This window comes from Blennius ocellaris, assembly GCF_963422515.1.
Source record: "Blennius ocellaris genome assembly, chromosome: 9".
Classification (NCBI taxonomy): Eukaryota; Metazoa; Chordata; class Actinopteri; order Blenniiformes; family Blenniidae; genus Blennius; species Blennius ocellaris.
The window spans coordinates 29084433-29105977 of NC_137658.1; the positions used below are offsets into that span (position 1 = coordinate 29084433).

The window sequence follows — 21545 nt, forward strand, 5'->3', positions numbered from 1 at the left end:
TGTATCTAACAACATTCTTACTGACTTCTTCAATAACCATAATCTACAAGTTGACCAATTAATTACTCATCAAACAGTTAAGCTGTGCACTTTCATCATATGACCCTCTGTTAAAAGCTTTAGGCCCACTTCTGAATGTGTTGTTTCTGAAGACCCCTGTCTCTATGAACAACTTTTGCACCAATCCTATTACTTTAAGTACTATTAAAGCGTGGAGGCTTGTTCGTGCCCTTGAAGGCCGTGCTCAGCTAACGTCCCCTCTCACTCCAATAACCAATAATCCAGACTTCCTGCCTGGTTGTAATGATCAGGGGCCTCATTTATAAAACTGTGCGTAGGATTGACGTCAAAATTGGCGTACGCACGAAACACAGAAAGTGCTTACGCACAAAAATATCCTGATTTATAAAACAGTGCGCACGCACGTCCTACGCCGATTTCCCTTTATAAATCACAATCCACGCTAAATGTGGCGCACCTGTGTGCGGGTCATACCACGCCCATATTGGCCTATAAATATTCAGAGAAACGCCTCTCATGAATATTGATTCATGACTGACAGCATGCCGAAAGCAGCAAGGAAAGCCAAGAAACGCAATTCCACCCAGTGTGAGGTGGAAGTTCTGGTCGGGGAGGTGGAGAAGAGGAAGGCGATATTATTTGGTGGACACAGTGTTGGGGTCACCAACGCCAAAAAGGCTGTAGAGTGTCAGCATGTGGCGGATGGTGTCAATGCTGTGGCCTCAGAAGGTCGGAGTGTGGCTGAGGGGAAAAAAAGTGGTCCGACATCAAAGTCGACACAAAAAAGTGCCTGGCGTCACACAGGCAGAGCGTCTGTGCCCCGGGCGGGGGAACGGGCCCTCCGGAGCTCACCCCGCTGGAGGAAACACTGGCGGGGGTCATCGGGGAATCCCTCCTGAGTGGAGTGGTGACGGAGGTGGAGGGGGACACCCAGGCCCGCCCCTCCCTACACGCAGAACACGCGCTGTGCGTAGGGCCCCGCGATCCATGGGGGCCCCATTTTGCGCAAGTGAATTGAATTTCCCTCGGGATCAATAAAGTATCATCATTCTCTGCAAATGCGCAAAGGATGCGCGTCCATTTTGCCGAGAGGCGCGTAGAACACCGCCACCAAGTCATCCGAGGCAGAAGAGAGAGAGAGAGAGAGAGAGAGAGAGAGAGAGAGAGAGAGAGCTTCCAAACGTCAATACGATTCAGGAGCTAGCAAAAGAAAGAAACAGTCCAAACAGTCAGAGGCTCGTGCTTCACTTGAAGGTGGGATGTTGTTGAAATAAAAAAGATTGTTCCACTTTTGATCTATAAAGTTCTTGTTCCACTGTTGATAGAGGCTGTTCATTTGATTCGTTAGTAATTAAATTTATTATTATTATTATCATTATTATTATTAATAGTAGTAGTAGTAGTAATAGTAGTAGTAGTATTATTAGTATTATTAGTATTATTATGTTATTGGAAGGGGGGCCCCAAAATAAAATCCTGCTTAGGGCCCCCACTTGGCCAGGGCCGGCCCTGGGGACACCGCCACCTGCCCTCCAGGAGCCCGATGGTGCGCTCCACAATACTATAGATTCTAGGTCCTCTCCTCTGCGCCTTGTGGGTGAGGAAAAGGGGTGAGCAGCCACCGCTTGAGGGTTAGGGTTCTCCACTGTCGCCTGCAAGGTCGTGAACGGGTTAAACACTCCTACAAAATTGCAAGTCTCAGGATTTCCACATGAATTCTCCGTACCTAGAAGCCACCCATCACGTACAGCCTCCAGTCTGCGCCCAACACTGCTATATGGGCTCTATGATATAGGATGTTACACTGCATTCATATCAGTGGAAACATCATTTGCCCTACTGTTGTCTTACTATTGTCTTAATCATATGTTTCCCGTGTGCACTCCAGGGAGTATGTTTGTTTATTCATTGTAGAAATTTTATTTTTTACTATCCACTTCTTGCAAATAAACTGTCCATATATGAGGTCATATAACTATTTATTTTACACGATCGGTTTCACACAATTTCTCCCGTTTCTTTCTTCTGCCATCAGTGGCGCAGTTTCTCCTTCCCCCAGTTATGTGCGTACGCCTGGGTCAGAGTTGGGTTAGGGTTAGGGTGACCCAGGGTCAGAGTTGGGTTAGGGTTAGGGTGACCCAGGGCCAGAGTTGGGTTAGGGTTAGGGTGACCCAGGGTCAGAGTTGGGTTAGGGTTAGGGTGACCCAGGGCCAGAGTTGGGTTAGGGTTAGGGTGACCCAGGGTCAGAGTTGACGTGGAGGACCGCACATTTTCCCGTCAAGTTCTCTTTTTATAAATCCCACGGTTTGCGTAGAGAGTGGCGTACGCATTCTTTTGTGCGTACGCAACGTTTATAAATGAGGCCCCAGGGCTTTGTAGTCTGGAGAAGGCATGGGCTGATAAAACTAGGTGATTTGTTCAGAGGGGAGACACTGTCCTGCTTTCAACAACTGGAACAACGATTCAATCTGTTCTGTAAGGGCCATTTTTTCAGATTCTTACAGATTCGGGACTTTATAATTAAAAACACCACATTAAAAGCCAATAACACAACTTCACATGTTGAAAAAGCGCTCTCTCTCTCCATAGATAGGAAGCATATCACAATCTTTTACAGAGCCCTGAACTTAAACTCACCTCTATCATCACAGCCCACAAGGCAAGCATGGGAGAGGGATTTAAACATCACCATCGGTGAATTCCAGTGGCAAAAGGTTTGGTCCAATGCTATGAATATATCTGTGTGCAATGGGACCAGGTCAATACAGCCCAGAATTGTGCACCGTATCCATATAACACCTGCCATTAAGAACAAAATGGACCCCAACGTTTCACCACTGTGCTGGAAATGTAAATCTGAGATGGTTAGTTATGTTCACTGCATGTGGTCTTGTGTTTAATTGCAGCGATATTGGTCCAGCATTGTAAATGTACTGTGCTCTATTTTCAATATCCCAATCCAGCTGGACCCTAAGTGTCTCTTACTTGGCCTAACAGACAAAGGTATCACCAACAGAGGTCACCAGAGGCTTTATAATATCCTGACCTTTGCTGCTAGGAAACATATCCTATCCTTTTGGATTGGTGAGTCTGCCCCAACTTTAAGATCATGGCACAATATAATCAGGGACTGCATTCCAAGTGAACTAATTACCTGTATGTCTCACTCAAGATTGAATGCATTTTACAGAGTCTGGGATCTTTATTTACAACATGTTGGTCCTACTGTATCACCAACGCTTTTGCGGGGATTCCCGAGGTCAGCGTGATATGCTTTGTGTACAACCTGTTCATCTTGTACTGGGATGTCTGTGTTCTGAGCTGATACCTTATGTGGTTACTGTCAACAATTGAGAAGTATCTTAATCTAGACAAATGTATATAGTGCTGCATGTGAGCTATTGTGTTGTTGTGTTTGTCGTTTGCTTGAAAATACAATAAAAATATTATTAAAAAAAAAAAAAAAAAAAGCTTTAGGAAAAGAAGGACCATTAGCCACTGCTTTTAAACTGAAGCAGTATTTCAAAGATCATTTTAATATTGTTGATCCAGTTCAATATACAGTGGCTTGCAAAAGTATTCATACCCCTTGAACTTTTCCACATTTTGTCACATTACACGCCACAAACATAAATATATTTGATTGGAATTTTATGTGAAAGACCAACACAAAGTGTCACACAATTGTGAAGTACAAATAAAATTATTCATGACTTAAAATATTTTTCACAAATAAAAAACTGAAAAGTGCAACGTGCAAAAGTATTCAGCCCCATTTTCTCTGAGTGCAACCAATGACCTTCAGAAGTTGCCTGATGACTACTGAATGATTGAATGTGGACCTGATGACTAAATAGAGTCCAGCTGTGTGTAATCTAATCTCAGTACCAATACAGCTGTTCTGTTAAAAGAATATTGGGGAGCAAACAGGACCATGAAGTCCAAGGAACACACCAGACTGGTCAGAGATAAAGTAGTGGAGAAGTTTAAAGCAGGTTAGGCTATAAAAAGATTTGCCAAGCTTTGAACATCTCACGGAGCACTGTTCAATCCATCATCCAGAAATGGAAAGAGTATGGCACAACTGCAAACCTACCAAGACACGGCCGTCCAGCTAAACGTCCAGGACGAACAAGGAGCGCAGTGACCAGAGATGCAGCCAAGAGGCCCATGGTGACTCTGGACCAACTGCAGACATCCACAGCTCAGGTGGGGGAATCTGTCCACAGGACAACTATTGGGCTGCACTCCACAAATCTGGCCTTTATGGAAGAGTGGCAAGAAGAAAGCCATTGTTCAAAGAAACCATAAGAAGTCCCGTTTGCAGTTTGTCACAAACCATGTGGGGACACAGCAAACATGTGGAAGAAGGTGATCTGGTCACATGACACCAAAATGGAACTTTTTGGCCTCAATGTAAAACGTTATGTGTGGCGGAAACCTAACACTGCACCTGAACACACCGTCCCCACTGTCCAACATGGTGGTGGAACCATCATGCTCTGGGTGCTGCTCTTCAGCAGGACCACCATCCTAAACATAAAGACTTGAGACTGGAGGTTCACCTTCCAGCAGGACCACCATCCTAAACATAAAGACTTGAGACTGGAGGGTCACCTTCCAGCAGGACCACCATCCTAAACATAAAGACTTGAGACTGGAGGTTCACCTTCCAGCAGGACAACCATCTTAAACATAAAGACTTGAGACTGGAGGTTCACCTTCCAGCAGGACCACCATCCTAAACATAAAGACTTGAGACTGGAGGTTCACCTTCCAGCAGGACCACCATCCTAAACATAAAGACTTGAGACTGGAGGGTCACCTTCCAGCAGGACAACCATCCTAAACATAAAGACTTGAGACTGGAGGTTCACCTTCCAGCAGGACCACCATCCTAAACATAAAGACTTGAGACTGGAGGGTCACCTTCCAGCAGGACCACCATCCTAAACATAAAGACTTGAGACTGGAGGTTCACCTTCCAGCAGGACAACCATCCTAAACATAAAGACTTGAGACTGGAGGGTCACCTTCCAGCAGGACCACCATCCTAAACATAAAGACTTGAGACTGGAGGTTCACCTTCCAGCAGGACAACCATCCTAAACATAAAGACTTGAGACTGGAGGTTCACCTTCCAGCAGGACCACCATCCTAAACATAAAGACTTGAGACTGGAGGGTCACCTTCCAGCAGGACAACCATCCTAAACATAAAGACTTGAGACTGGAGGTTCACCTTCCAGCAGGACCACCATCCTAAACATAAAGACTTGAGACTGGAGGGTCACCTTCCAGCAGGACAACCATCCTAAACATAAAGACTTGAGACTGGAGGTTCACCTTCCAGCAGGACCACCATCCTAAACATAAAGACTTGAGACTGGAGGTTCACCTTCCAGCAGGACCACCATCCTAAACATAAAGACTTGAGACTGGAGGGTCACCTTCCAGCAGGACAACCATCCTAAACATAAAGACTTGAGACTGGAGGTTCACCTTCCAGCAGGACCACCATCCTAAACATAAAGACTTGAGACTGGAGGGTCACCTTCCAGCAGGACAACCATCCTAAACATAAAGACTTGAGACTGGAGGGTCACCTTCCAGCAGGACCACCATCCTAAACATAAAGACTTGAGACTGGAGGGTCACCTTCCAGCAGGACAACCATCCTAAACATAAAGACTTGAGACTGGAGGTTCACCTTCCAGCAGGACCACCATCCTAAACATAAAGACTTGAGACTGGAGGTTCACCTTCCAGCAGGACAACCATCCTAAACATAAAGACTTGAGACTGGAGGTTCACCTTCCAGCAGGACAACGATCCTAAACATAAAGACTTGAGACTGGAGGTTCACCTTCCAGCAGGACCACCATCCTAAACATAAAGACTTGAGACTGGAGGTTCACCTTCCAGCAGGACAAACATCCTAAACATAAAGACTTGAGACTGGAGGGTCACCTTCCAGCAGGACAACCATCCTAAACATAAAGACTTGAGACTGGAGGTTCACCTTCCAGCAGGACAACGATCCTAAACATAAAGACTTGAGACTGGAGGTTCACCTTCCAGCAGGACAACCATCCTAAACATAAAGACTTGAGACTGGAGGGTCACCTTCCAGCAGGACCACCATCCTAAACATAAAGACTTGAGACTGGAGGTTCACCTTCCAGCAGGACAACCATCTTAAACATAAAGACTTGAGACTGGAGGTTCACCTTCCAGCAGGACCACCATCCTAAACATAAAGACTTGAGACTGGAGGTTCACCTTCCAGCAGGACCACCATCCTAAACATAAAGACTTGAGACTGGAGGGTCACCTTCCAGCAGGACAACCATCCTAAACATAAAGACTTGAGACTGGAGGTTCACCTTCCAGCAGGACAACCATCCTAAACATAAAGACTTGAGACTGGAGGGTCACCTTCCAGCAGGACCACCATCCTAAACATAAAGACTTGAGACTGGAGGTTCACCTTCCAGCAGGACAACCATCCTAAACATAAAGACTTGAGACTGGAGGGTCACCTTCCAGCAGGACCACCATCCTAAACATAAAGACTTGAGACTGGAGGTTCACCTTCCAGCAGGACAACCATCCTAAACATAAAGACTTGAGACTGGAGGGTCACCTTCCAGCAGGACAACCATCCTAAACATAAAGACTTGAGACTGGAGGTTCACCTTCCAGCAGGACCACCATCCTAAACATAAAGACTTGAGACTGGAGGTTCACCTTCCAGCAGGACAACCCTCCTAAACATAAAGACTTGAGACTGGAGGTTCACCTTCCAGCAGGACAACCATCCTAAACATAAAGACTTGAGACTGGAGGTTCACCTTCCAGCAGGACCACCATCCTAAACATAAAGACTTGAGACTGGAGGTTCACCTTCCAGCAGGACAACCATCCTAAACATAAAGACTTGAGACTGGAGGGTCACCTTCCAGCAGGACAACCATCCTAAACATAAAGACTTGAGACTGGAGGTTCACCTTCCAGCAGGACAACCATCCTAAACATAAAGACTTGAGACTGGAGGGTCACCTTCCAGCAGGACACCAAACTAAACATAACACCAGGGCTACAATAGAATGGTTTAAAACAAAACATATTCATGTGTTAGCATGTCCCAGTCAAAGTCCAGACCTAAATCCCATCGAGAATCTGTGTCCAGATGTGAAAACCGCCGTTCACAAACACTCTCCATCTAGTTTGACTGAGTTTGAGCTGTTTTGAAAGAAGAAAGGGCAGAAATCTCAGTCTCGATGTGCAAAGCTGGTAGAGACACACCCCAAAAGACTCGCAGCTGGAATTGCAGCAAAAGGTTCCACAAAGTATTGACTCAGGGCGGCTGAATACTTTTGCACGTTGCACTTTTCAGTTTTTTATTTGTGAAAAACATTTAAAGTCATGTATAATCTTCATTGTACTTCACAATTGTGTGACACTTTGTGTTGGTCTTTCACATACAATTCCAATAAAATATATTTATGTTTGTGGCGTGTAATGTGACAAAATGTGGAAAAGGTCAAGGGGTATGAATACTTTTGGAAGCCACTGTATATTAGATGTTAACGCTAAAATAAGTTTTTAGTATGTTCCTTTAATAAAGTTTTTACAGTAGCTACTTAATCAAGATTATGTGCTGAACAAGGTTTTTGAAAAGGGAAGACAGCAAGTGAGTGACCAACTGCATTACAGATCTTTTGAAGATGCTACCACTTTAAGAATAATGATTTTCTGTCAAGAGAGGAATTGAGAATCTCTGTCTTTCTATATGTAGATGATTTTGAAGTTTGCAACCCCTTGGTACTTCACATAAAACGCACAAACTTTGTGCTGTCTATTGGATCTTGGGAAATCTGCCTCCTGGCAGCCATTCCTCTTTGGCCTCAATATACCTGGCTCTCTTATGTAAAAGGGATCTTGTTACCCTAGAGCAGTATGGGGTTCTATTTGTGCCAAAATTCTGAGCGAGCGATGGGAAAATTTGAGCGCAAAAAGAATTGTCGTACAAGCTCACTAATAGCATTTTGAGGAAATATTTAAATTGCGCAAAGACAAACTTGAGATTGCGCTCAAAAATCATTTCTGCGCTCAGATTCTTCCTCTGCGCTCAACCTCTCTCTCTCTCTCTCGCTCACTCACATCTCTCCACCTCCGCTCAAGTTCTGCTGTGTGCTGCTCAAAACGTGCAAAGCCCAAATGTGACACGGTTGTCCACCAATCACAGAAATTTGGGGCGGGCATTGAATTCTGATTGGTTACTTCGGATTCTGGATTATCCATTCTTCATAACCAACGAAGAAGAAAAAGAAGAAGAAGAAGAGGGAAAAACAAACTGAGGGAAAACATGTTGTAATCCAGGATCATTATCTTTACTTTTCCTTATTTCTGTTTTCCCTCAGTTTGTTTTTCCCTCTTCTTCTTCGTCTACTTCAGTGTGTGGTGTCAGACGACCTTGCAGCACATGGAATAGCCGTTTTTGTGAAAAGTTTCTCGGGCCAGTGTTTTTATAGGTTTTCTACGGCTCAGCGGTCGGAATCTCAAGTGAAAGAAGTTAAGTCTGGTGTATTTACCCCCAGAAACAATCCCATGTAAATACTGCACAGGCAACAGGAGGTAGCTTTTTGGTGTGTAAAAAGGTGTATTTTCACAGAGAGACTTGCCCACTTCCATGTCAGGGAATATAAAACTATATAACCTGATATAAAACTACATTAAATGTACCCATGAGTAGTGGAAATCTGGAGGCTGGATAAATGTCAGCTTTTTTGATGTGTAGTTGTAACGGAGATTTGATTTGTTCTATTTTGGAGGATGTGGAGGACAACCAGGAGACCTTCAAGCAGACTGTCCTGGGAATATACGCAATAAAGAAGGAAGGTGCAGAACCCACAGATGACCCTGACGATGTCAGAATCATTATTGAAGGTGTGGAAGTGCTTCACGACTGAGGCAATGTGTCTAATGCACTCGCCATTTTGCTTGGACTCATGTACTCACCGGACTTGAGCTGCCCCTCAAATTTGAAGTACTGGACTGGGCAAGTAATGGAACTGGACTGCAACAACCTCTCAACAAAGGCCCCAGTGCTAAAACAAACTGTTTGAAGGATATTCTGGAGAGATAGCAAGGGGACTTTGAACATTGTTGTGCTCTGGTCTGTGGACTATCAGAATTTTCAGGAGAGGTTTCATCTGAAATTATCTCACAAAGAAATGAAAAACATGCATGGTGTTCAGTAACACGCGCAGATGTTCAGAAATATTCAGGTTTTCGTCAAGGGGTCTCAGTTTGACTCTGGCTGTTTGGTTATGAGTTTTTTTGTCATTGGTAATACATGTGATTATTCACAGAACAGTATTGTTCTTTTATTATAAATTTACTTAACTGTATCGTGTGGAAAAAGACATAAATAATTATGTCAAATAATAATTTGACATAATGAGATTTAGCAAATCTACTTAAAGTGCCTTTCATTTAAATAATGGAAGCCAATTAAGTAAAACAAAGGGACACTTATTTAAGTCAGTTAAGTTGGAACTACAAGGTGTGGTTTCGTTGGTCTTACTAAATGCAGTTGAGTAACACAGGTCTAACAGTTAAGCTATATTTACATAAGTGAGTTAAGCAACTGTAATGAAATATGTTTATGTTGGTGATAATCAACACATTAAATTAATGCAAAAGAAACACCAACATGTTGAATTTATGTTTGTCGGTTTAGTTAGTTGGACAATGACCTATTAATTAAGTACCACTTGAATAGATCATGTTGAAATGACTTAATTCTGTCTTTTAGGTTGCACTTAAGTTAGTTAGTTATTTCCATATTAATAATACTGTTAAATTGGTTCCAACACAACTCAGTTCAGTGGAAAACGTTGACATAACTGTATTATGTAAACCCAACCAATTGTTTTTTGGAGCGCATGGCTTCAGAAGCTGATCTCCTGTGATCTCCTCCCTCAGGTGCCTCTTCCATCCTCTTTGTATGGGACTTTTTTTCAGTTTTTGGGGGATTTATTCAGAAAGAGTTAGCCGTTGACGTCCCAAAATCAAATCTATTAGTCCTCGGATGATGACAAATCATCCCTGATGATTTCATGCAATTCGGGTCAGTAGTTTTTGTGACAAGTTAGTAAAATACATACAGTAAATACAAACCAATAAATATATAAATACACGCAGACAAAAACAAAACCTTACACCCCAACTTTTGTTGGCGATGGTACTACCCTTTGAATTTAAACTTTAAAGTTTTTCGATATTGTGGCATTGAGTAAAACTTTTGAGAAAGTCAATGTTTTAGTTAAATGTTTTGCAATTAGTACTGAAAATTGTGACTAAATCACTTCTGATGAAACACAGGTTTTCTGGAACATTTAATTGAATTTTGCATTTTGCTGCCTTTTGTGTGCATTTTTTCACAAACTCCCCCTGACAGCAAGGCTTTGAGAAGAGTTTGATAGCATCCAGTTGGCGAGCTTTCATGACAGCTTCACTGAAATCTCAGCTCGGGTATCAGTGTTATGTTATGTCCATTCATCTTTGCTTGTCGGTTCCTGGGCTGAATTGGAGCCTGATTTTGGCAGAATCAAGAATTTTTCCTTTATTATTTCCTTCCTGATCGAGAGTCGACCCAGCATCGTCCTTGTTTAATCTGGTTATTAGCATTCGAACTGCACATTTTTATCAGCCATCAGACAAAGAAAGCCTGAAAACCCTCATCTTCACGATGATTCACTCACTGCTTTGATGCCCTGTAGAAAGCATTCTCCAGCATTCTTTCTAGAACTTCTGGGATTCAGCAGTTTCCAGCTCTGATATGCAGCTTGTGATTGGCAAAAGTATTGATTATCAATACAGCGAGGATTCTTACCATGGTGGTTTCTTGAATGGAGCCAAAGCTGTTGATGAAAATGTTCACTCGGTCCTCCACAGGGATTCCTGGATTCAGAAAAAATAAGAGATTGTGGTATTGAAAGGTTCATCCTTTGTCACAATTCAAAGACAAAAAGGTGACGTTGCAGCTTCAGTGACGGTGAGCGTGAACAATCCAATCCACTTTATTTATATAGCACATTAAAACAACGAAGCCTTTCCAAAGTGCTTCACATACTGCACATAAAACTAAACAGTCCAACACTAAATAAGTATAAAACCATAAAATAAAAATAAAAACAGATTAAAAACTACAAACACATTAAGAAACTACAAATAAGAATAAAACAATTTAAAAGAATAAATAGAAATATAAAGACGCTTAAAAAGCAATAAAATAAATAAGAACAATAAAATAAGTAAAAGACACAGGGGACCACACGACTCACGCGGCGTTAAAAGCCTGAGAATAAAAGTGGGTTTTAAGACGTGATTTAAAACAGTCCACAGTGGGGGGGCTGTTGGGACGTGGAGGGGCAGAGCGTTCCACAGCTTAGGGCCGACAACGGAGAACGCTCTGTCCCCTCTGGTTTTACACTTCGTCTTCAGACCCACGAGCTGGAGCCCTCAGACCTCAGAGCGTACATTTTGATGAGATGTGTGATGTACTGAGGGGCCAGTCCATTCAAAGCTTTAAAAGCAAACAACATTTTAAAATCAATTCTAAAATGAACAGGGAGCCAGTGCAAAGATGCTAGGATAGGGGTGATGTGTTCTCGTTTTTTGGTCCCTGTTAAAAGTCGTGCCGCAGCGTTCTGGACTAACGTCAAGCGGGAAAGTGCTTTGTGGCTAACGCCCGAATAAAGTGCTTTGTGGCTAACGCCCGAATAAAGTGCTTTGTGGCTAACGCCAGAATAAAGTGCTTTGTGGCTAACGCCCGAATAAAGTGCTTTGTGGCTAACGCCAGAATAAAGTGCTTTGTGGCTAACGCCCGAATAAAGTGCTTTGTGGCTAACGCCCGAATAAAGTGCTTTGTGGCTAACGCCCAAATAAAGTGCTTTGTGGCTAACGCCAGAATAAAGTGCTTTGTGGCTAACGCCCAAATAAAGTGCTTTGTGGCTAACGCCAGAATAAAGTGCTTTGTGGCTAACGCCCGAATAAAGTGCTTTGTGGCTAACGCCCGAATAAAGTGCTTTGTGGCTAACGCCCAAATAAAGTGCTTTGTGGCTAACGCCAGAATAAAGTGCTTTGTGGCTAACGCCAGAATAAAGTGCTTTGTGGCTAACGCCCGAATAAAGTGCTTTGTGGCTAACGCCAGAATAAAGTGCTTTGTGGCTAACGCCAGAATAAAGTGCTTTGTGGCTAATGCCCAAATAAAGTGCTTTGTGGCTAACGCCAGAATAAAGTGCTTTATGGCTAACGCCCGAATAAAGTGCTTTGTGGCTAACGCCCGAATAAAGTGCTTTGTGGCTAACGCCCAAATAAAGTGCTTTGTGGCTAACGCCAGAATAAAGTGCTTTGTGGCTAACGCCCAAATAAAGTGCTTTGTGGCTAACGCCAGAATAAAGTGCTTTGTGGCTAACGCCCGAATAAAGTGCTTTGTGGCTAACGCCCAAATAAAGTGCTTTGTGGCTAACGCCCAAATAAAGTGCTTTGTGGCTAACGCCAGAATAAAGTGCTTTGTGGCTAACGCCCAAATAAAGTGCTTTGTGGCTAACGCCCGAATAAAGTGCTTTGTGGCTAACGCCCAAATAAAGTGCTTTGTGGCTAACGCCAGAATAAAGTGCTTTGTGGCTAACGCCCGAATAAAGTGCTTTGTGGCTAACGCCCAAATAAAGTGCTTTGTGGCTAACGCCCAAATAAAGTGCTTTGTGGCTAACGCCAGAATAAAGTGCTTTGTGGCTAACGCCAGAATAAAGTGCTTTGTGGCTAACGCCAGAATAAAGTGCTTTGTGGCTAACGCCAGAATAAAGTGCGTTGTGGCTAACGCCAGAATAAAGTGCTTTGTGGCTAACGCCCGAATAAAGTGCTTTGTGGCTAACGCCCGAATAAAGTGCTTTGTGGCTAACGCCCAAATAAAGTGCTTTGTGGCTAACGCCAGAATAAAGTGCTTTGTGGCTAACGCCCAAATAAAGTGCTTTGTGGCTAACGCCAGAATAAAGTGCTTTGTGGCTAACGCCAGAATAAAGTGCTTTGTGGCTAACGCCCGAATAAAGTGCTTTGTGGCTAACGCCCGAATAAAGTGCTTTGTGGCTAACGCCCGAATAAAGTGCTTTGTGGCTAACGCCCGAATAAAGTGCTTTGTGGCTAACGCCCGAATAAAGTGCTTTGTGGCTAACGCCCGAATAAAGTGCTTTGTGGCTAACGCCCGAATAAAGTGCTTTGTGGCTAACGCCCGAATAAAGTGCTTTGTGGCTAACGCCCAAATAAAGTGCTTTGTGGCTAACGCCAGAATAAAGTGCTTTGTGGCTAACGCCCAAATAAAGTGCTTTGTGGCTAACGCCAGAATAAAGTGCTTTGTGGCTAACGCCCGAATAAAGTGCTTTGTGGCTAACGCCCAAATAAAGTGCTTTGTGGCTAACGCCCAAATAAAGTGCTTTGTGGCTAACGCCCAAATAAAGTGCTTTGTGGCTAACGCCAGAATAAAGTGCTTTGTGGCTAACGCCCAAATAAAGTGCTTTGTGGCTAACGCCCGAATAAAGTGCTTTGTGGCTAACGCCCAAATAAAGTGCTTTGTGGCTAACGCCAGAATAAAGTGCTTTGTGGCTAACGCCCGAATAAAGTGCTTTGTGGCTAACGCCCAAATAAAGTGCTTTGTGGCTAACGCCCAAATAAAGTGCTTTGTGGCTAACGCCAGAATAAAGTGCTTTGTGGCTAACGCCAGAATAAAGTGCTTTGTGGCTAACGCCAGAATAAAGTGCTTTGTGGCTAACGCCAGAATAAAGTGCTTTGTGGCTAACGCCAGAACAAAGTGCGTTGTGGCTAACGCCAGAATAAAGTGCTTTGTGGCTAACGCCAGAATAAAGTGCTTTGTGGCTAACGCCAGAATAAAGTGCTTTGTGGCTAACGCCAGAATAAAGTGCTTTGTGGCTAACGCCAGAATAAAGTGCTTTGTGGCTAATGCCCGAATAAAGTGCTTTGTGGCTAACGCCAGAATAAAGTGCTTTGTGGCTAACGCCCGAATAAAGTGCTTTGTGGCTAACGCCCAAATAAAGTGCTTTGTGGCTAACGCCCAAATAAAGTGCTTTGTGGCTAACGCCAGAATAAAGTGCTTTGTGGCTAACGCCCAAATAAAGTGCTTTGTGGCTAACGCCAGAATAAAGTGCTTTGTGGCTAACGCCCGAATAAAGTGCTTTGTGGCTAACGCCCAAATAAAGTGCTTTGTGGCTAACGCCCAAATAAAGTGCTTTGTGGCTAACGCCAGAATAAAGTGCTTTGTGGCTAACGCCAGAATAAAGTGCTTTGTGGCTAACGCCAGAATAAAGTGCTTTGTGGCTAACGCCAGAATAAAGTGCTTTGTGGCTAATGCCCAAATAAAGTGCTTTGTGGCTAACGCCAGAATAAAGTGCTTTGTGGCTAACGCCAGAATAAAGTGCTTTGTGGCTAACGCCAGAATAAAGTGCTTTGTGGCTAACGCCCGAATAAAGTGCTTTGTGGCTAACTCCAGAATAAAGTGCTTTGTGGCTAACGCCCGAATAAAGTGCTTTGTGGCTAACGCCCGAATAAAGTGCTTTGTGGCTAACGCCCAAATAAAGTGCTTTGTGGCTAACGCCAGAATAAAGTGCTTTGTGGCTAACGCCCAAATAAAGTGCTTTGTGGCTAACGCCCGAATAAAGTGCTTTGTGGCTAACGCCCGAATAAAGTGCTTTGTGGCTAACGCCCGAATAAAGTGCTTTGTGGCTAACGCCCGAATAAAGTGCTTTGTGGCTAACGCCCGAATAAAGTGCTTTGTGGCTAACGCCAGAATAAAGTGCTTTGTGGCTAACGCCCGAATAAAGTGCTTTGTGGCTAACGCCCGAATAAAGTGCTTTGTGGCTAACGCCCAAATAAAGTGCTTTGTGGCTAACGCCAGAATAAAGTGCTTTGTGGCTAACGCCCAAATAAAGTGCTTTGTGGCTAACGCCAGAATAAAGTGCTTTGTGGCTAACGCCCGAATAAAGTGCTTTGTGGCTAACGCCCAAATAAAGTGCTTTGTGGCTAACGCCCAAATAAAGTGCTTTGTGGCTAACGCCAGAATAAAGTGCTTTGTGGCTAACGCCCAAATAAAGTGCTTTGTGGCTAACGCCCGAATAAAGTGCTTTGTGGCTAACGCCCAAATAAAGTGCTTTGTGGCTAACGCCAGAATAAAGTGCTTTGTGGCTAACGCCAGAATAAAGTGCTTTGTGGCTAACGCCCGAATAAAGTGCTTTGTGGCTAACGCCCAAATAAAGTGCTTTGTGGCTAACGCCCAAATAAAGTGCTTTGTGGCTAACGCCAGAATAAAGTGCTTTGTGGCTAACGCCAGAATAAAGTGCTTTGTGGCTAACGCCAGAATAAAGTGCTTTGTGGCTAACGCCAGAATAAAGTGCTTTGTGGCTAACGCCAGAATAAAGTGCTTTGTGGCTAACGCCAGAATAAAGTGCGTTGTGGCTAACGCCAGAATAAAGTGCTTTGTGGCTAACGCCAGAATAAAGTGCTTTGTGGCTAACGCCAGAATAAAGTGCTTTGTGGCTAACGCCAGAATAAAGTGCTTTGTGGCTAACGCCCGAATAAAGTGCTTTGTGGCTAACGCCAGAATAAAGTGCTTTGTGGCTAACGCCAGAATAAAGTGCTTTGTGGCTAACGCCAGAATAAAGTGCTTTGTGGCTAACGCCAGAATAAAGTGCTTTGTGGCTAACGCCAGAATAAAGTGCTTTGTGGCTAACGCCAGAATAAAGTGCGTTGTGGCTAACGCCAGAATAAAGTGCTTTGTGGCTAACGCCAGAATAAAGTGCTTTGTGGCTAACGCCAGAATAAAGTGCTTTGTGGCTAACGCCAGAATAAAGTGCTTTGTGGCTAACGCCAGAATAAAGTGCTTTGTGGCTAACGCCAGAATAAAGTGCTTTGTGGCTAACGCCAGATTAAAGTGCTTTGTGGCTAACGCCAGAATAAAGTGCGTTGCAGTAGTCCAGACGAGAAGAAATAAAAGCGTGCACGACTTGCTCAAAAAGATTAAAAGATAAAAACGGCTGAACCTTGGATAAAAGTCGAAGATGATAAAAGCCCGATTTTAAAACGCCATTGATCTGTTTATCAAATCTAAAATCACTGTCTATGGTGACGCCAAGGCTGGTGACTTTGGGATGCAAATAATATTTGAGTGATCCCAAGTCCGTGAGGGCTGATCCAAATACCATCAGTTCAGTTTTTCCCTCATTCAGTTTTAAAAAATTCTGGGCTAACCAAGCCTTAATGTCACCTAGACAGTGGAGCAGGGGTGTCAGGGGGCTGTGCTCATTCTTGGCAATGGGCATATAAATTTGTCAGTCATCTGCATAAAAATGGTAAGACATGCCATGCTTCTTAAAAATCTCTCCAAGTGGGAGGAGATACAAAGCAAAAAGAATGGGTCCCAGGATAGATCCCTGGGGGACTCCACAGTGAAGTGGGGCAGAAGAAGAGGTGGAGTCCCCCAGCCTGACGGAGAAGGACCTCCCGACAGGTAGGACTTAAACCACTCCAATGCGGTCCCCCTGACACCCACGCAATCTCTTAGGCGGTTTAAAAGAATTGTGTGGTCGACTGTGTCAAAAGCAGCCGTGAGGTCTAGAAGCACTAAAATGGCAGAGCCTCCAGAATCAGTCATTAAAAACAGGTCAAACCCTATAATGCCAAATGCATCAAATTTGATACAACCATTTCTGAGGCCTATTGCATCACCCTATGGTAGAAACTTCACTCAAAACCCTCTTGTAGCCAATCTGATACTTGTCTTCTACCCCCTGGTGGATACCTTTATCACTACAACAATTCAGACACAGCACAGTGGACAATCCAAGATGGCCACTTTCAGATGGTTCCCAACTCACTGGATCAGGGTCAAGAAAATTGGAATTTTTATGATTTTCCAGTGACATTTTCTATGAAATTTTTAATAATATTCTAACATGAGTACTTAATCTGTTGAAGCAAGTTATAATTACTTACTTTTTTGCATTTTAGTATATAGTAAAATCGTGCATAAAATTTGTGTTCAAATTTGATACTACAGGAAAAAAATGGAATTTAGTAGTAAATCCCCCAATTGTTATTATCTTTTATTTCTTGGTGCAATATGCATTATATTGATCATTGTGTGTCACAAAAATGTTTTGATCAATCAATTACACATAATACAGATTGAAATGTGATATTTACAACAAATAATTGCACTCAAAAATGGATAAACCTATATTTCTTTACATGGCTAAACGGTACAGCGTTTAAGATGTCCTATGCTTACTTGATGGCAATTCAAGTGACGTAGAGGAGTTGATGTAAGAAGATGATAAGGTTTGGGATAAAGATTGGGCCCCTCATGCAGGCTTTGAATGAGAGAACTCTCGTACTAGTAGTAGCAGCAATGAGGAAGATAAAACTCTTGATGATGGGTTGGAAGAGGAGGGTCTAACAAGGTCACAGGCAACAAAACAGTTCTGGTAGAAGGGTACAGCATGAAGGATGAATAAGACCTGAGGAAACAGGGAAGATTACAGAGTCAACCAACCCAACGTGAATGGTGAATGACTGATATGTGAAGCGCTTTGGGACTGCACTCAGTGTGGTTAGAAGGCGCTATATAAAATCTAGACCATTTAGACCAACGTAATAGTTGTAAGGTGGTGTGACGACAAACCCGTCAACCTGGTGTCCTCTTTTGTGGGCATCACTCCACAAGACCACTTGAAACACTGGGAAGATCAAAAAATATGTCTTGGTACCCAGACCATCCATCGTGGAAACACACAACAGATTCATGGGGGGGGGGGGGGGGGTGCAGATCTTATGGATATGCAGTCTGCCCTGTACAAATATAGTTTCAAAACCAGAAGATGGTACTTGTACATCTGGTGGCATAGTGCCACAGTGGCACTCACCAATATTTGGTCCCTGTACCAAAGAGACCTGAAGGCCTAGAGAAAAATGTCCTGCCCCTGAGAAGATTTCAGGCATGGGTTAGCATTTCCCTGGTAAGTGCAGTAAAAGCAAAAGTCAGGGTTGGTGGACCATGGTCCTGGTGGTCCTCTCCACCACAGTCACCAACATCACCACCACCACCACAGAGGAGGTGGCGATCCACCAGTGTGCCTCCAGATGTGAGGAGAGATATGGTTAACCACTTCTCATCCTGGGAAAAGCGACAAAGGTGCAAGAACTGCACAGGACACTTTTCCTATGTGCGCTGTGGAAAATGCAACGTCCATCTCTGCCTGAACAAGGATAGAAACTGTTTCCATGATTACCACATGGCATCATAAAAGAAATGTCTTGGGAAACAGTCACAGTGTTAAAAAATGAAGAGGCAGATGTTCTTGTAGTATTGCCTGAACTGCTATTTTCATGCTTACTACTGTTCATAATACAAGAAAAAGTTACGGGAAAAGGTAGCATTTTGAAAAAATAATAGGCTAATGTTCTAGTTAAATAGCCTTAACTGATGTTTTCATGCTTACCACTGTTCATAATAAAAGAAAAAGAAAGAGGCCTAAAGAGGCTGACGTTTTTGTTGTATATCCAGAACGGCATGTAATGCCCAATGTATCATTTATGATACAAAATGAAAAACATATTTGCAAATAATTTTTAAAAAAATTTTTTTCAGATTATGTGTAAGGGCCTAAAATAGGTTCCAGATTCAAAAAATCAGAATTTTCTGACCATTATTTCTGGGGTCAGGCATTACAGGGTTAAAAACCTTTAAAAGTGCAGAATCAGTACTGTGCAAAGCTTTGTAACCTGACTGAAACGGGTCTAAGGTGCCATTTGCATCTAAAAAAGGTTGCAACTGTGCAAAAACGCATTTCTCTATAATTTTAGACACTAAAGGTAATTTTGAGATTGGACGGTAGTGTGCTAAAACTGCAGGGTCAAGGCCAGGTTTTTTAATCAAAGGCTCTACAACTGCTTTCTTACAAAAGGAGGGCACTATGCCAGAAGCCAGGCTGCTGTTGATGATCTCCCTAACAGAAGAGCCAATGGTGCCACAAACCTCTTTAAAAAAAGCGAGGAGGGACTGGGTCTGTGGGACAGGAGGAAGGTTTTAGTTTAGAAACTATACCTGAGGAGGGACTGGGTCTGTGGGACAGGAGGAAGGTTTTAGTTTAGAAACTATACCTGAGGAGGGACTGGGTCTGTGGGACAGGAGGAAGGTTTTAGTTTAGAAACTATACCTGAGGAGGGACTGGGTCTGTGAGACAGGAGGAAGGTTTTAGTTTAGAAACTATACCTGAGGAGGGACTGGGTCTGTGGGACAGGAGGAAGGTTTTAGTTTAGAAACTATACCTGAGGAGGGACTGGGTCTGTGGGACAGGAGGAAGGTTTTAGTTTAGAAACTATACCTGAGGAGGGACTGGGTCTGTGGGACAGGAGGTTTTAGTTTAGAAACTATACCTGAGGAGGGACTGGGTCTGTGAGACAGGAGGAAGGTTTTAGTTTAGAGACTATACCTGAGGAGGGACTGGGTCTGTGAGACAGGAGGAAGGTTTTAGTTTAGAAACTATACCTGAGGAGGGACTGGGTCTGTGGGACAGGAGGAAGGTTTTAGTTTAGAAACTATACCTGAGGAGGGACTGGGTCTGTGGGACAGGAGGAAGGTTTTAGTTTAGAAACTATACCTGTGAGCACAGACAGTGGCACAGACTCAAACTGACAGAAAACAGCTGAGCACTGAGTGGATACAGAACACCACAATGAAGAGGGAGACATGTTGGCCCTAATAGCAGCAACCTTCTCATTAAAAAGGAGAGGAATTGTTCACACATTTTCTTTGACATCTCCAATGAAGTGGACGGACTCGGATTAAAAACAGAACCAATAGTTTTAAAAAGAACTCGAGGCTTACTGATATTATTCAAAATCAAGCCTGAGAAATATTTAGATTTTTCAGTTTTAACAGCACTCTGATAATTTCTCCAGCACTCTCTAAGAATGTGGTGCGAAACCTCCAAACAATCCTTCTTCCACCTCCGCTCCGCCCTCCGACACTCACTCCGAGCTGCGTGCGTAGTGCCATTGAGCCACGGTTCTTGCTTCGGCTTGGGACAAATGGCTTTAAGTGGAGCAACACTGTCCAGGACTTCAGAGCAGGTGGAAATAAAAGAGTTCATCCATTGCTCCGTGTCCATAAATGCAGCGGAGTTTTGAAGATCCAGTGCCGATGCAGTGAAAAGAGGAGAAAAAGCAACGGCCGTGTCCGGCTTGATAACACGACCATGACGCACGGGAGACAGCTTCACCTCCAAGTCCAAAATCAAATCAAACGGCCTCTCCGACAACGACATGGTCAACAGTAAAACCACAAGACAACACAAGGTCCAGCGTGTGTCCGTGCACTTGTGTTGGGTCAGTGACGTGTTGTGTCAAATTAAAAGCTTCCACCAAGTCCAAAAACTGGCTGGCCATTGGTTTAGAGGGACAGCATACGTGCACATTATAATCTCCGACAATTAAAACCCTGTCATAACGCGTGAGCACACAAGCAATACATTCATAAAAGTCTCTCATAAAATCCTTGTGCTTCGGTGGTCTGTAGACGACAGCGCACAGTACTGGGTCAGTCTGGCGGAGCTCAGTTCAAATGAAGAAAAGGACCACTCAGATACCACTTTGTGATAAAAGCAGTTCTTTAAAATAGTAGCTATACCTCCGCCACGACCGGTGGTTCTCGGTGCGTTGATGAAAGTACAGTCTGGAGGTAGTAGCTCTGAGAAAGCGGTGGACTCACCGGTGTTGATCCAAGTCTCTGTTAAAAACATTACATCCAAAGTGCGCGATGTGAAGAAGTCCTGCAGGATGAAAGTCTTATTCACCACAGACCTCGCGTTCACCAGTGAACACCTCGTAGAAGCTGTGGTAGCCGCGTGAGCTGCCCGGCTCAGCGGCCTGAGGTTAGCCGGGGACACACCGCCAGAGCCCCGGAAAGAAGAGCGGTGAGGGCGCAGCGCGCAGAAATCCTCCCGGTGTCCGAGAACGGGCACCAACCAAGTGCCAACTGGAGCGAGTGTCCGTCGCCAGACATAACGACGAAAGCAGTCTCTGTAGTCCCATGGAAGTTCCGAGGACCACACCGCGCCGGGAATAAGAGCCAGCCAGGCTTTCAGCTTCACCAGCCGACCGGATCGCACTCCCCGGCGTTTGCGTTTCCTGGGAAGCGGTGCATTGACCCGGACGAGGTGCTCAGGCAGGTCGGCCAGGTAGAATGAATTCGACTTGTTGTTTGCGTCACGAATTGTACACGATTGCACCGTTTGTTTTATTTTTAGTAGTTCATGACGATTATACACCAGCAGTGAGTCGATGGTCCTTGTGACAGAAGTTAAAATCAGCATAAAACAAATAAAACTGAGCAGAGCCAAGCGGCGTACCAGACACACCGGCGCCATCTTGGAAATGTCTTGGAAATGA

At 43.8% G+C, this 21545-nt stretch overlaps 1 protein-coding gene across 1 annotated transcript in view; it reads right to left on the reverse strand.

Moving 5' to 3' along the window:
- The window catches only part of glrbb (glycine receptor, beta b), a 92604-nt gene that overhangs the window by 52872 nt on the left and 18187 nt on the right, over positions 1–21545 (reverse strand). Inside the window, exon 4 of the mRNA XM_080502332.1 lies at positions 10924–10991. Coding sequence (XP_080358458.1) covers positions 10924–10991 — 68 coding nt within the window. The remainder of the gene's footprint in view (positions 1–10923; positions 10992–21545) is intronic.